The 15,568-nt window shown below is 42.0% G+C and overlaps 1 protein-coding gene across 2 annotated transcripts in view; it reads left to right on the plus strand.

Moving 5' to 3' along the window:
* Window positions 1-14,148, plus strand: part of NELL2 (neural EGFL like 2) — a 235,310-nt gene extending 221,162 nt beyond the window's left edge. For both annotated transcript variants that reach the window (XM_083182657.1, XM_083182659.1), the window contains 4 exons: window positions 3,903-4,096; window positions 4,206-4,382; window positions 5,440-5,664; window positions 13,256-14,148. In XM_083182657.1, coding sequence (XP_083038783.1) covers window positions 3,903-4,096; window positions 4,206-4,382; window positions 5,440-5,664; window positions 13,256-13,306 — 647 coding nt within the window. In that variant the 3' untranslated portion in view covers window positions 13,307-14,148. The remainder of the gene's footprint in view (window positions 1-3,902; window positions 4,097-4,205; window positions 4,383-5,439; window positions 5,665-13,255) is intronic.
* The last annotated feature ends 1,420 nt before the right edge of the window (window positions 14,149-15,568 follow it).

Here is a 15,568-nt window from a genome sequence, read left to right on the forward strand (position 1 = left end):
GGACTGACTGCTGTTCTCTAAGTTCAGGGCGGGCACTGACGTCATGTGACGTGTTAGTTCCGCAGAGCACTAACACACACACGTCACCTAGACAAAGTGGATAGTGTGTATTAAATATGTTATATTCTCAGTATGCTGTTTTGCCTGGTAAGATATTTGACATGAAATACTGTACACTTTGTAGATGTACTGTCAGTGGCGTAACTATGGAGGGTGCAGGGGATGCAGCTGCTATGGGGCCCGTGCCCTTGGGGGGCCCCATAGCACAGCAGGCATCCCCTGCACCCTTTTTCCTTATTAGTGCCGCAGCCACATTGGCAGTGTCAGTGGTGCCATCTCTGCCCCCTCCCCCGCTAGGGATAATGCGCTACATAATGAAGGGGAATGTAGTCCGGCTGTTGCAGCCTTCCCCCCTCTCCCTTCTTTGATGCTGCCGGTGACCGACGTCACAGTGACCAGCCCCGGCGCGAAACACGCAAGCCCTGTGCTGCTGCCTGCTCTGTGTGGGAGACCCAGGCCCTGGGAAACAGACTGAAGCGTCTGAGACCCGGAGCTGTCAGTGCAGGAAGACTCGGCACTGACAGCATCAATTATACTTACTGGTAAGGGGGGACAGGGCAGCCTGAACTGTGGGTCGGAGGGGAGAGGATGTGATTAGGAGAAAAAAAAAAGTGATGCAGGTGCCCCCTCCTCATTTTCTTCCCTGCTCTCTCTCTCTCTCTCTCTCTGTATGTCTCTCTCCACTCCTCTCATATACTCCCTCCCCACCATGTCTCTCCTCTTTCTTCCTTTCTCCCTCTCTTCTGCTACAACCTCCCATTTACACCCCCTCCCCTTCCATATAATCTCTTTCTATCTCTCCCCCCCCCCCCCCCCACACACACACACACACACACCTGTCACCCTCTCCTCCTGTGAGGGGGGGGGGGCTTTCAAAACTTTGCTATGGGGTCCAGAAGGTAGTAGTTACGCCTCTGTGTACTGTGCAACCATAATGTCTCTGTTTGCTGTTTATTATGGAGTTTGTGGCCTGATACACACGGGGTGATGAGAGCCGGCAGCTTGAATGTTTTGCTTAAGCAAAATCGCTCAGCACACATCGTTGCAGCACCTGCGTTGTGTACTGACAGATCTGTGCTCAGCAGGGTTTTGCCTATACTTATAGACGAAAGTCTGTAACCTTAGCATGCACGGTCTTACCCTGCGGGCCATAGTGACATACAGGACCGTGCATCACTGGGGGGCATACACACAGAGCGATCTGTGCTCTATTCCTGTGATGTAGTCAGATCGCTTAGAAATGAGGATGGAATCGCTCGGTGTATATGTCCATATAGACCTCTGGTTTATTACATTTCATAGGACAATTCCTATGACACGTGACCCGTAATCCATCCAGTGATTGGTATCAGTACTGATTTCTCTAATCAGGATAGAAATCTCAGCAACTCACATCACTGACGTTTTCTGAAAAATCTAAAGGTTTTTTAAAAACAAATAGATTCATTGGCTTTCCAGTATGTAAATTTTGAGAATCATATTGATTGATACAGTACATCCTCTTTAACTGATTTCATTCGACAATCATGTCTCCGAGCCTTGCATTTTTAGCTATAGTCTCAGGGAGCAATTGCTAGATTTAAGAAACTGTTATTTGTACCATTCCCTTTTTATGTACGTTTTATTTTAGCGTTTAACTCAATGGACAATCATTATCACACATCTTCCATTACTGGGTTATAACTGAGACATTCTGTAAAAAGATGATTGTGCACTGTTAATCTGTAAATAAGATGAGCTGCAGCGAGTAACATTGAGTATACAGCAGTAACCAGAAGACCCTGGTGTTCTAAAGTGATGATATGCGCAGTTAGCGCCAGAGTAAATCTATTGTGTGACTTTGGAATGGTATACTTCATTCACTTTTATGTTACACTGACTTTTCCAAATTGCCCCTCTGACCCAGTCCTCAGGCAGGGACAATGCTGTATAAATGTCCAAGATATTTTCCTGGTCAGTACCATGGACAGGGAACGAACACAAAATAGGTTTGATATATTATAGCCTTGTCATACCTCCCACATTTACAGATGGGGCAGCAGGACTCTCGATAGCCAAGCGCTACTGAAAAGTGGGTGTGGTCTCTTTTTTTGTAACAGCAGGGGCCTCCGTGCAAAGATGTACACATGCGCACAGTGTCTATTAGCTGCTGAGTGACTGGGAACTCCAAACTGTACCCCCACTGCTGGACACTGCTGTCCACGGGTGGGGTGGCAGGACAGTCACAAGAAATCATCAGTGTCCTGCGAAAATCGGGACAGTTGGGAGGCATAACTTTGTTTCATCTGGTGCAGGCATGTCCAGCTATGGCCCTCCAGCTGTTGTGAAACTACACATCCCAGCATGCCTTGTCATAGTTTTAGCATTCCCTAATAGCAAAACCGTGGCAAAGCATGATGGGATTTGTAGTTTCACCACAGCTGGAGGGCCATAGTTTGGACATGGCTGATCTAGTGCAGTGAACACTTACTAAGCAGATCTACAGCCTTTGATCACTAATCTGAACACATACGGCCTGATTCTGAGTCCACGCAATTTTGATTTTCCCAGGTTGAACAATTTTCTTTGCTACTGCACATGCAGTTTCAGTTAAGGAGCATGTTTCAGAAATATATTAGAAATGTGCTTTTTGGTGACTGGGATGTGATTATTCAGACACAATGCAGTAAAAACTCCGTTATCAGAGTTTTTACCGCATTTTGGTATGCAGGAAAACCCTATTGGCCCACTTACCCCATCCCACACTGCAGGACCGCCGCCCCCACAGAGGGGAGCGGTAATGGGCTGCGGATGTTAGTGCATGCTGCCCACAGAGAGATGGACCATCTTGTGGGCCTGTTATTGGAGTGTGATGCATAGTGCTTGTGCACACAGGAACTTGATTGCTCGCATTAAAGGCCATGCACTGGCAGAAAATCTGTACCTTCCATAGGGCTGGTCGTTTCAGGCATCAGATAATGGCACAAAATGGTATTACAGCATCCGAAGAGTTGTCAGTCCTGCACAATTGGGCACACACTTGTACACCAGAGCCGGGTCATCACTTACCCTAAGGACACCTGGTGTGGCTAGCCACGAAACAGGGGCATGGCCCCATGTTGGGGGATGTGGCCTCTTTGACCAAACCCCATTGTCGGCACTCTTTATTTCTGGGAGATGTGATCTGCTCCCAAGAAGTGTTATGGTTGCAGTGCCAGCTCCTACACAGCTGGGTGCTGCATGTAATGTTACAGTGAGCACCTGGCTCCTGTGGTGTCTCCCATCAGCCAGTGGCATTTAAGTGCAGCCTGCACCCCCTAGTATCACCGCTCCACCAGGGAAAAGGCTGATACTAGAATTAGCTAAAATATCAGAAGTGGCTACAGCCTCAGAATCAGGTCATACATAGTGATATTCCTTTGAGAGTAAACCTGTAATGTACATTTAAAAAAAAAATAGTGCAATGTCTATTTAAACTATATGTATACAATATAAACTATATTTAAGAGATTTTTCCTCAGTGCACCAGGTAACATTAGACTCTGCTAGCAACGGGCACATGTTTTGCAGGGAAAGTATCTTAGGCACTGATTCATCACTATACACATATTTGCAAAAACCGCAAATTGCGATATGCAACCAACTGTTTCTTGGGTATGGTACAATACAAGCGTTTCAGACCATTCGGGGAGGCGGGATGTCTGGTGTGCGCCTGGCTTTGGGAAGCCGGTAATGTGCAAGTATAAAGCTCTCGCACAATAGCGACATATTGACTATTGACAATGAATACAGGTATAATATTAATGTTTTGTGTATGTTTTATATTATTTATATCATTATTATACTTCATGCACTCTCTACAGACATTGATGAATGCATCACAGGAAGACACAGCTGCAGTAATGATACCGTTTGCTTCAATTTGGATGGTGGGTTTGATTGTCGTTGTCCACATGGAAAGAACTGTTCTGGGGACTGCATACACGATGGTAAAATCAAGCATAATGGCCAAATCTGGGTGCTGGAGAATGATCGCTGCTCAGTGTGCTCATGTCAGGTCAGTTTTCTATAGTTAGGAAATCTTCTTCTTCATCATCTTCCTTTTTCCTGTGTATATACTTTCATTGTATAATCAATAGAATAAATGATTACTCTGCATTTATCAGGTTGGGCTAGTAATGTGTCGTCGTATGGTCTGTGACTGTGAAAACCCAACAGTTGACTTGTTTTGCTGTCCTGAATGTGATCCACGGCTCAGCAGCCAATGCTTGCACCAAAATGGAGACATTGCATATAAAAGCGGAGACACATGGGTGCAGAACTGTCAGCAGTGCAGATGCTTGGTAAGTGCAATGAAGATATTAAAATTACTTTGCTTTAATATGTTCCCAAGCAGTTGAGTTACATGTGATTAGATATGTGTATCTGTGAATAGCTGTAGGGGTTAAAGTGTGTGTGTGTGTGTGTGTGTAGGGGGGGGGGGGGGGGCTGTGTGGAATGGAGTTCCACCACCTGTGAGGGTAGGGGGAACTCCATTCCACCTCTGCAAAGTAATTCCAACGGAAAAGCCTATCCCAGCGGCTTCCTTTTCTGGCACGGCGTATCTGATGTCATGACATCACCACTGCTGAAGAAAAAGGGCCTTATTCTAGTTCACTCTTTCTGACAAAATCTTTCTTAGATGGACAAAACCATGTGCACTGCATGTGGGGCAGATGTAACGTGCAGAGAGAATTCGATTTGGGTGGGATTTTACTTCAAAGTGAGATTTATATTGCAGTGTAAAAATAAAGCAACCAGTATTTTCCCTGCACAGAAACAAAATAACTCACCCAAATCTGATTCTCTCTGCACAATTTACATCTGCCCCCCCCCCACCCCCCTGCAGTGCACATGGTTTTGTCCATCTAAGAAGGGTTTTGTCAGAAAGAGTGAACTAGAATAAAGCCCAAAATGAGAAACACTACAAGACATGAGCGGTATAACTATTAACAATTGTATGCAGACCTCAATTTTTGTCTCAATCTTCATGTGCTGTTACCCAGGGTGAAGGGATTGTCTCTGCATTGGATATATGTAATCTCCATGGGACATTATGCTTACCTAACATGTATTTATATGTAAAACTGTCTTCACCACAAGCCATTGAAACTGGACCAATATTATGGAAAGTGTATTTTTTGGGAGCAAAAATAATAAGACCCTTGAGGACTTTTTTCTATTTAAAGATATCATAGATGTATTATTATCCAATGAAACGCTACGTTTTAACCAACTTACACAATACATGAGTGCTCCCACAAAGAGGTTATACTCTTTTGACCTACTAATCTATTTTAAGAAGCTCCTCAGATTACCATTGACATCTTGACTAATTAAATACATTTCTGTATATTTTAGCAAGGAGAAGTGGATTGCTGGCCTTTACCTTGTCCAGAAGTGGACTGTGAATTTAGTGTTGTTCCTGAGAGCGAATGCTGTCCCCGATGCATCAATGACCCCTGCCAAGCTGACATAATCCGCAATGACATCACAAAGACCTGTGTTGATGAAACTAATGTGGTTCGCTTTACAGGCTCTTCTTGGATTAAACACGGCACCGAGTGCACCCTCTGTCAATGCAAGGTAGAATATAATAATAATGTATGTATAATAATAATAATAATGTAATAAAAACAGCAAGTGATATATGTGCAAAAAAAAACAGATTTGAGCTAGCTTCACAGTATGCAAATTGTGAATTTAAACCGACAATCAGTGTGATTTTCCTCCCAGTGGAAGGGCATGGTACAGATATAACCATGCTCATCTATCCTACCTATGGCGGTCGGATCGCTCATCAATGCGCACTGCAGTATGGCAGAGCGTTGCACAATGTGGTGTATGGCGTTAGCGTTCACTGTAATGATCACCTTCATCTACCAGATGTTGCTTTTGAAAATAACCATTGCTCATGCTCTCCAATGAAATTCAATAAAGTTATGTAGTCCAAGAACTACTTTACTGTATGATAAATGCAGTAATGTTACAGATAAGCACTGGGCTACAGGATCACCGAGTAAAGATCATGTATGCTGAGCTTAGCTCCATAGGGTTGGGCAAAGCTCAGCATACATTTCCCCTCAGAGTACCTGGAGCTGAATGAGCGACTACATAGCATTTACATTGAATACAGTTTTCAATACAAGAATATTACATACATTGTGTGTCTCATTCACACCTGATGCAGGTGTGTAGACTAAAGCTCTGTTTTGTATTAACAGTATGCATTGTAGCCTTAGACCAGGGGTGGGGAACCTCCGGCCCGCGGGCCTGATACGGCTCCCGCACCCAGTTTGACCGGCCCGCCTGACGCCTACACACATGCCCACTTACCCTCCAGCAATACGTTGGAGGTGATGCACCTGCCGGCCGCTTGCCCGCCCGGCGAGATAAGGGGGAGATCTGTGCAGAAGACACGCCCGCCAATCACTGCGGGTACTCCGGTTTCCTCCCACAATCCAAAAATATATGGATAAAAATAACCCTAGAATGTCTGTGCGTGTACATGTGGTAGGGAATATAGATTGTAAGCTCCACTGGGGCAGGGACTGATGTGAATGTTCAAATATTCTCTGTAAAGCGCTGCGAATATGTGTGCGCTATATAAGAAACTGTTAATAAATAAAATGGCCCTTATTCTGGTTCACTCACACAGGCAAATTCCTTCTCAGACGGACAAAACCATGTGCACTGCAGTGGGCAGATGTAATGTGCAGATAGAATTAGATTTGAGTGAGTTATTTTGTTTCCGTGAAGGGAAAATACTGACTGCTTTATTTTTACATTGCAATATATTTATCTTTAAAATATAAAAACATACTATACAACACGCGATAAACTGTTATAAACATAGGTTAAACTAGATGGATGCAAGTCTTTATTCAGCCTCACCTACTATGTAACTATGTAATATAGATCTCACTTTGAAGTAAAAATCTCCACCCAAATCTAATTCTTTCTGCACCAGATACATCTGCCCCACATGCAGTGCACATTGTTATGTCCATTTGAGAAGGAAATTGCCTTTGCAAGTGAACCAGAATATGGGCCTAAATCCAGATTAGGGCTACTTATGTTCCACCACAGGAAATATCATGCCAAGGAGAATGTGTATGCTCCACCCATACACTATAACAAATAGGAAAACACAGTAGCAACAATATATCCGTACCTCTCATACATGCTTTATAATACTGTCGTTCCTGTGCATGCATACAAGATGTAGTCAGGTTTAAAGAAAAGGACATGTCTATATACTTGGGTTTTCCATTATATACAGTCGGATCCAGCCATAAATAGAACATTCTGTATTGTACTGTGGATACAGCAACATATTTACAGGAGCAGATAGACCTGGATAATAGCTTATGCACATACACTGTCCTTCACCTTAGTTTTACCTCTGTCTATAATAATGTCGTGCAGGACAAGGACAAGTATCACAGTATAAAGTCACTGTATGACTATAAAAGAACACTTGTACCTACTGCTATACTGTAAATAGTAATCTAGCATTAGCCCTACATTGGCACCTATTCGTCAGGCTATTAATGTAATCATACAATAATGGTAATTAGTAGCAAATGCTAGAGTCTGAATAGATGCAGGGTTTATGCAGTGGAAGTAAATAAGCATTACAGAAGCAATATAAGGTATAGTTAGAAAAGCTTTATTTCAGGTACAACAGATGGTACATATTCTGACATATATCAATAAGACCGTCAATTACTTATTTATCAAAGCTTGGAGAGAGAACATTTTTGAAAGATGAAGTACCTACCAATCAGAGCCTTAATGCAATTAAAAAAAAAAACAGCCTGTAAAATGTGAAGTAGAAGCTGATCTTATTGGCTAGTACTTTCACTCTCACAATTTTATCTCTAAAGACCCATACACACTAGACGATTTTGATCTCAAATGCGCATTTTTACTATTTTGAGCTCAAAATCCCTGAGTGTGTATGGCCGGGCGATCATCGGTGAGCGCTAATGGGCGGAACATTCTTCACCCCCATGAAAAAATTTTTGCCACCGATTTTTACATGATCGCTCTTCATCCACACTGGGCAAAAACCTTAATAGCTTTGGTAAAAATACCCCCTTAAAATGTTACAAAACATTAGTTCTCCATCAATTGTAACAATAATTTACTGTAATTGTCCTCCACCAACCTATGCTTGCTCCAGACCATATTTAATGTAACTAAAGCAAACCTGTTATTAATGCGCAGATCATTCAACAAGACACATACAGTTCTCTCACCACTGTACAGAACACGTTTGTGCGCTGTATAAAAGGAAACTGTTTTAAACGTCAGACATCATTTGGAGACCATGCGGCAATGCATTTATCACACATCGCTGTAGTTGTTTTCTTGATAATAAAATGACTTATTACAGGTGTGTAATAGAAATGGTCTTTATATTGTGTTACTGTAGCAGACTTGGTGTACAGGAGAAAATAGTATTTGTTCTTTCTTTCCAAGCAAACACATTGTCATTTTCAATACATCTTCTTTCCGATGTGTTTTATGCTGAGTGGTAGAAATGAATGATGTCAGCCATTTGTGCCACACTATACTGTAGCTTTAGGAAATATGCTCCTCGATGCCTCAGTCTGTTAGAAAATCACATCATACAGTAAACAAGCAGGTTTTTAAGAATGAGCCCTAATAAAAATAAAATGTATATTTATGTTAAACTAGCTGAATACCTGTGCTACGCTACAGAATGAGGATGGTCAATTAGAATTATAGTTGTTCGTTAATTTATGTTGGTTGGAGATAAAAATCAGTCAAGTGAAAATATAACAGTTTATCTAAATAGCATTAGAAACTTCAGAAATAAAATAAACACTTGTATAGTACAGTAGCACAATGAGAATGACTGTGCACAGAACAGAGCAGCTTGTTTTGCGCAGCCAGGCATTCCTGGACTGAAAGTGAAAAAACAGGTCATTTAGCCAAGACAGACACACCTGAAGTGAAACTAAACCATGCAGTAATAGCAATGACAGTGGATGCTCAGCATTGAGAGGCAGCGGCAGGCTCGGGTGGTGGAGGCGGCAAGCGGTGAGTGAGGCGTGGGAGAGAGGAGGGGCCCTCTAGAGCCACAATCTGACCACATTTGTTGTTAAACCCCATGTCCTCTACCCCCTCTATGCTATAGCATATTTTACTTCCCTGACCCACTTTGTGTAGTGTCTGGACCCCTTTTTGGGCCCTAAGGGACCCTGCTCTTCCCACTATACAACGCTCAGTCTCTGGCTTCCTGTTGTCTCCTTTCCCATCCTCACATCATGTCAGTGCCCCTTTGAAATCATCTATTTATTTACAGTTTCTTATATATAGCGCAGACCATTACGTATCTCCTGATATACTCTGTGCTGCTGGGGGACCCTGCTACTGCCACTAAATAACTCTGTGTGTGGGTTTTTGTTACCTTCATTCCCCTCCTCACATCATGTCACTGTCCCTGTCACATGCAGCCCTGCCATCACTGACATATCATGCATGCTGCCCCACCCCTAGGGGTGCTATGGGTGCGTTACCCCCACAGTGTTTGTTCCCAGATTGTAAGAAATATGTGTACCCAGTTTGTTGTAAATTACTGCAGGCATTCCAGGGTTATAGTGTCTCCTGAAAGACTGTGCTGGTGTCCCACCCCTAGGGGTGCTTGTGGTGTCTTACCCCCACAGTGTTTGTTCCCAGATTGTAAGTCATATGTGTACAAACTTTTGTGTGAATTGCTGCAACCATTCCAGAGTTATGGTGTCTCCTGATATACTCTGTGCTGCTGTCACACCTTTAGAGGTATCATTTTGATGGTTTTAGTTGGCTCGGCTGTGTGTTATTACACTCGAATGTAACATTTCACAATCTTCACAAACTGTGGGTTTGTATAGAAAGACAGAAGAACAAAATTTGCTTTTATATATTAGATAACATAGCAGACATAATATTTGGTAATAATAATTGCTATCTCCCAAAAATAAACAGGCTGTTCTTGGATAGCCGCTAATGACCATTGCTCAAAATCATGCGATTTGCCTTTTTTTTCCTGGAGAAACGTTATCAAGGCTAATTGAATACTGGCTATTGTATTTATACATAAAACTACAGAATTTTACTACTGAGAACCATACTCAAAAGATTATTCATTGCATAAGGCCACATTCGGTTAATCATTAGTAAAGTCTGTACTATTGTGCTACAAACCAATGTTGCAGAAACATCATCAAGGTACTAATCATATTTTCTCACTACTGCATTATGGTGCCACAAACCGATGGTGAAACAGTTTTATATACAAATGTGACATACTTATGAGGAATATGGATTATCACTTCATAATAAACATAGAATAATATTCTAATACTATTACATTATCCTATAAAAACACTCAAATGTATTTATGCTTCCATTTTATAAAATTCTACTAATATGATACTAACATTATTCTCACTGGCATAGGGGCCCTTATTCTGATCTGTGCGGCCGGAGCCGCATACGTTGCTCCGGCCGCACAAACCAATCCCCGCCTACAAGACGGATCGCCACGGCCGTCCGTACGCGGACGGCTGGCGATCCGCATGAAAATGGTGGGGCGTACGCCTCCACCATGGTGGGAGCTGCCCCCTGCATTCGATGGTCGACGACCATCGAAGGCAGGGCCGCACGCTCCACCTGCTCACGCAAGCTTAGACCACACGGACAATCGTCCGTGTGAAAGCTTGTATGGGGGCGGAGAGCTGACATCCGGCGATGTCAGCTTTCCGCCCCCATCACTGGCGTCATAGCCTCATTACCATGCATACGCCCCGCGTTTGCATGGGAACGCCCATGAAACGCGGGGCGTATGCATAGGGAAATGAGGGTATTAAGCCCCTCACGCCCCTATACGCCCCCTTTGCGGCGTATAAAATTTTTGTGCGTCGATTTCGCCTGCACATGCGCAGAGTGACCTCTGCGCATGTGCAGAGTGAAAACATCGGCGGTACGGCCGCACGCGGGCCGTACCGCCGAGATCAGAATAAGGGCCATTGTATGGGAAGCCTCCCTACTGTAGATGATCTGCCCATGTTGGGTCTTTGTCCTTACAGCCAACAGCAAAGGTTGATGACACGAAGCAGTTTAATGTCAGCATAAAACCAGAATTTTGCACGTGTCAAATACAATATTTAAGACACTCTACTATAGTACAGCGCATCTCATCTAACCGTTCCCTTTAATATGCAACAAATAATTCAGTGATGCGAGCAGGGGAAATAGCAATGCAAAGCAGCCAGAGAAATTGATTCAAGTAAAGGTATCAGCAGAGATGATATTTTATTCCTTCATGTTTTATACATTATCTGCGATAGCATTTTAATGAATACACCATCCTGGATATTAAAACATCAGTATCATCTAATAAATGACCTGCTTTCATCTAAATTAGTTTTGCTACAGTATGTGCATTCTGAGCATTTTCAGAAGATCATTTTTAAAATTACTTGGACATCTCATTTTTAACGTTGTTTGGACATGTCTCATGTATCCTTTGTGCACCCGTGTGCTTATGAAGAAGGCAGGGCCAGATTAACAATGTGACAGTTGGAGCTGCTGTTCCAGGCATCCACATAAAAATAATCCCACCGTCAGGACAGCATGGTGATCACCAGAAGAGACACCAGCTGGCCACAAATCATAAGTATTAAAATGGAATTCCTATTTTACACATTTATGCAAATATTGTACTTTTATACATTTAAGGAGACATTGGGGAGTATAGTGTATGTATGGGTTCTACATGCCTACATGACATTGGCCTCACCTCCTCCACTTCTCATAATAGGCTCTTGACCATTTCCAGCTCTAGGCCCATTGGCCATTTCTTCGGCCCTAGAAGAAGGTACAGTAGAAGCAGCAGCATATCAGTGCATCGAGCAGGTGCCGGCACCCACACAGACCCCACTGTGGCTTGCTCCCCCAAGCGGAAGCTGGGGCTGCCTTACAGTAGTTATGCTTCTGCTCTAGAACACAGCATCTCATATAATACAGCTACTGGCCAATGATTTGATGTGTAATATGAAGTTGCAAAACAAATCTCCAACCATATGCATGGACGAATCGCCCATTATGGGACCTAGGCTCCAACGAGGTTACACAATCACCTGCATTTTTGGGGTATAATATATTATGTATCCAGCCCTACATTCTCACTAAAGAAACAAGCATTTAACACATTGGTTCTAATTGATAGATCTGCAGTGTCTATATAGTCAGCTGGTCTACCCCAAAAGGTTGACATGGTCAAAAGGTCAACATGCAACAGGTCCACATGGTGAAAATGTCGACACAAAAAAGGACACATGATAAGGTTGACATGAGTTTTTCAAGATTTTTTTTATTTTTAAACCGGCTTGTTCATACGTCACCGTCCTTGTCGGCATAGAGGAACAATATAATAATGCGGTGAGCTTAGCAAGGCACTGAGCACGAAGCATGGCCAGAAAATGGTACACTAATTAGGGCTTCATGTCAACAGTGACAAAAAATAGGAAAACCTCATATCCGCATTTGACTGTATTGACCTTTACCATGTCGACATTTTGACCCTGTCGATCTTTTGCATTTTGACCTTGTGTGGTTAACCTATTGATTGTCTATCTCATGGAATATAGAAATTCTTCTGTAAACAAGCAAGATGCAAAATAATAGCCTTAGCAAATATGCTGACCTAGAATGAAAGGTCCAGCTGTGACTACTATTGGCGAGACCCAGCAATGTGGGTATCCCCAAAGGAGACTGAATGTAGCATTTAATCAATAGGGAGAACAGAGAAGCTTTACACAGTAAGTGGTGAAACAGCCGTTTGTGACAAATGTAGGCCTCTTCTCCCAGTAATAAATAACTCACTAAAAACTTACTTCATCAAAATAAGCCAAGAAATTGTGATTTTTAATGCAAATGGTTATGAAAAATAAAACCAAATGTAGTCCGTTCAGTGGTTCTGATAACAGTAAAGGTTTATACGAAACATACGTTTTCTATTTCACAACAGATCACAAACTATAAATGTTCTGTTTTCTGTTCAGGCACCAGTGATATACAGGTCCTCTGATCATATTAATGCAGTCTGTTCAAGGCAGCTATGAAAATCCATCTTACTGTATGTTTCCGTTTATTTTCACAGAACGGCCATATGTGTTGCTCAGTGGACCCACAGTGCCTTCAGGAGCTGTGATGAACACGTATACAAGTTCATGGATAAAGAATGTTTTTTTCCTCACAAACCAAGAACTTACACCAAAAAATGTCATTAGAACTAAAGTAATATAATGTGCAAACCAATGTCCCAGTTCAAGGAGGAAAAAAATCATATGTAATCTCCAAAAATCTCTCAAAAATAAATTTTGTTTTTGTTAAACCTGAGGCCAAATATAGGTTGGTTGCCAGTGACCTATTGGTGCGGAATGTCTACACAGAATCTGGAACATACTGTACCATATTTTTTGAATGAGGTGGACAAATAATAAACATGCTAATCAAATGGAGCTGTACATGTTTAAGGATGAAACTAAGCAACTTCGCCTCAGATTTTATGAATGACATTGAAAACTATGGAAAATATACACCAACAATATTAATACCTGTACATATGAAAGCAGAACATACCATGTTCCACTGCTCTGTCCACTAATTCCTAGTACATGAACTACAGTGGGCATATTTGTTTGATCTTTGTTTTAAGAAAAAAAAAATAACTGCATATCACGCTTGATCACCTGCACATATTTTTCTCACTGATCTTCTTGAATATTTTATTACATATTGTAGAAAGTGTTTTTGCTAAAAGCGACAAAAAGGTTTACAATATATAAAAGTGTTACGGGCACTGGCTATTCTTTGGTAAGCATTATTCTCAAAATCAGATATTTTATGTATTGGCATGGTAAACAAATGTGTATTTGAAGGGAAAAGCTACAATCCATGGTTTATTTTCTTGCATTTATTATTTTTTGATTGGATTTGTTTAGTATAATCGTGTTCTTGTGCAGATTTAAATAAATGTTTCTCTTACATAAATTTGTGGATTTTTTATTACTTTTTAACCCTTTTCTTTCAAATTCAATAAGTAGGTTTTGCGTTTGTTTGTTTTTTTTTAATTAAAAAATGACTTGTTACATGTTACTTGAATGTATGTCTTTGTATAAAATTATTGTGGGAGATTAGATTGACCTCTTTGACTTCTGTTGCTGGAGGCTGCTTAATTTTAAAGGAAGCACTTTAATCTGCAAAAAGGATTTGTCATCACCACTTCCCTTAGTTATATGTCAGTAATTACAATAACCTTGCTACTTTATTTCAGACATTCAGGAAAAGCATTTTATATGTGACAGCCCAAACTGTATTACACAACAGGATAGCCATTAATGCTTTCTTTAAATTACTATTCTTATTATTTGCCAACTTGCCCTACTCCTGACAATCAAAATAAACAAGAAAATGAAATGGTGCAGACATCAGTGGCGCATGTGGGGGGGGGGAGGAGGGTTCTGACAGGGACGTGTGGTTAGGTAAATGGCTGAAGAGTCCCTGGCAAGTACCAGAGCCAGATTTGCACACAATATATGAGCCCAGGGGTACATGCTGGCATTATGCACATGTGCAGCGGTATACACTGCTGGAGATTCGCTGAGTTTTGATAAGAGATGTGCAGAAAAGGTAGCCAAGTGAGGCACTGCCTCACCTGCCATAGTCTTTCTACTCCAGAGTTTTGTCTATAAACATTAGTAAGATAATAAGAGTTTTTTAATATATTCTTTGTCTTTTTGGCATACTCTATCACTTAAAAACACCAGCATATACGCTAGTATGAAAGGGTGGGGTGGGGTGGGGCAGGAAAGGCTGTGCCTCACCTGCCTCACCCCACCGCACTCCACTGGTTTCTAAATACCCAGACCCCCCCCCCAGGAGTCTAAGGGCCCTAGGCTGAAAGCTGAGGGTCCCCTCTTTCCATGGGTACAAGAATTTTAAAAATCGGCCCTTGGGAACCGAAGATAACTGACTTCAAAACAGTGGACCCCATCCAAGCCTGTTAATTGCTTGGATTGCAGATATTTCAGGTTCTGTCTGACATAGAGGGCCAAATGTAATAGGGTGAGAGTTTCAGAAAGTGAGAGATTTTGGGAGAGTTTTCCCATGTATTTTAAAGCAGGTTGATTTTGCCATGTAATTGATTGCTGCTTTAAAAAACATGGGAAAACTCTCCCAAAAGCTCTCACTTTTTGAAACTCTCACCCTATTACATTTGGCCTAGAGTTTTTCTGAGGGTATATTCCAAAAGCTGGGACTCTCCCCCTTCGTCGGACACTAGCAGCTTGTCTCTACTGTTCCCAGAACCAGAGATATCAGCCTTCCAGCAGCTGGTTACTGCTCCAGCTCCACACACCTGGTATGTAGTTTTATATACTCGTTGGCAGATTGCTCTGCCTCCTGAACTCTG

The sequence above is a fragment of the Crinia signifera genome, chromosome 4 (genome assembly GCF_055691185.1).
Source record: "Crinia signifera chromosome 4, ASM5569118v1, whole genome shotgun sequence".
Classification (NCBI taxonomy): Eukaryota; Metazoa; Chordata; class Amphibia; order Anura; family Myobatrachidae; genus Crinia; species Crinia signifera.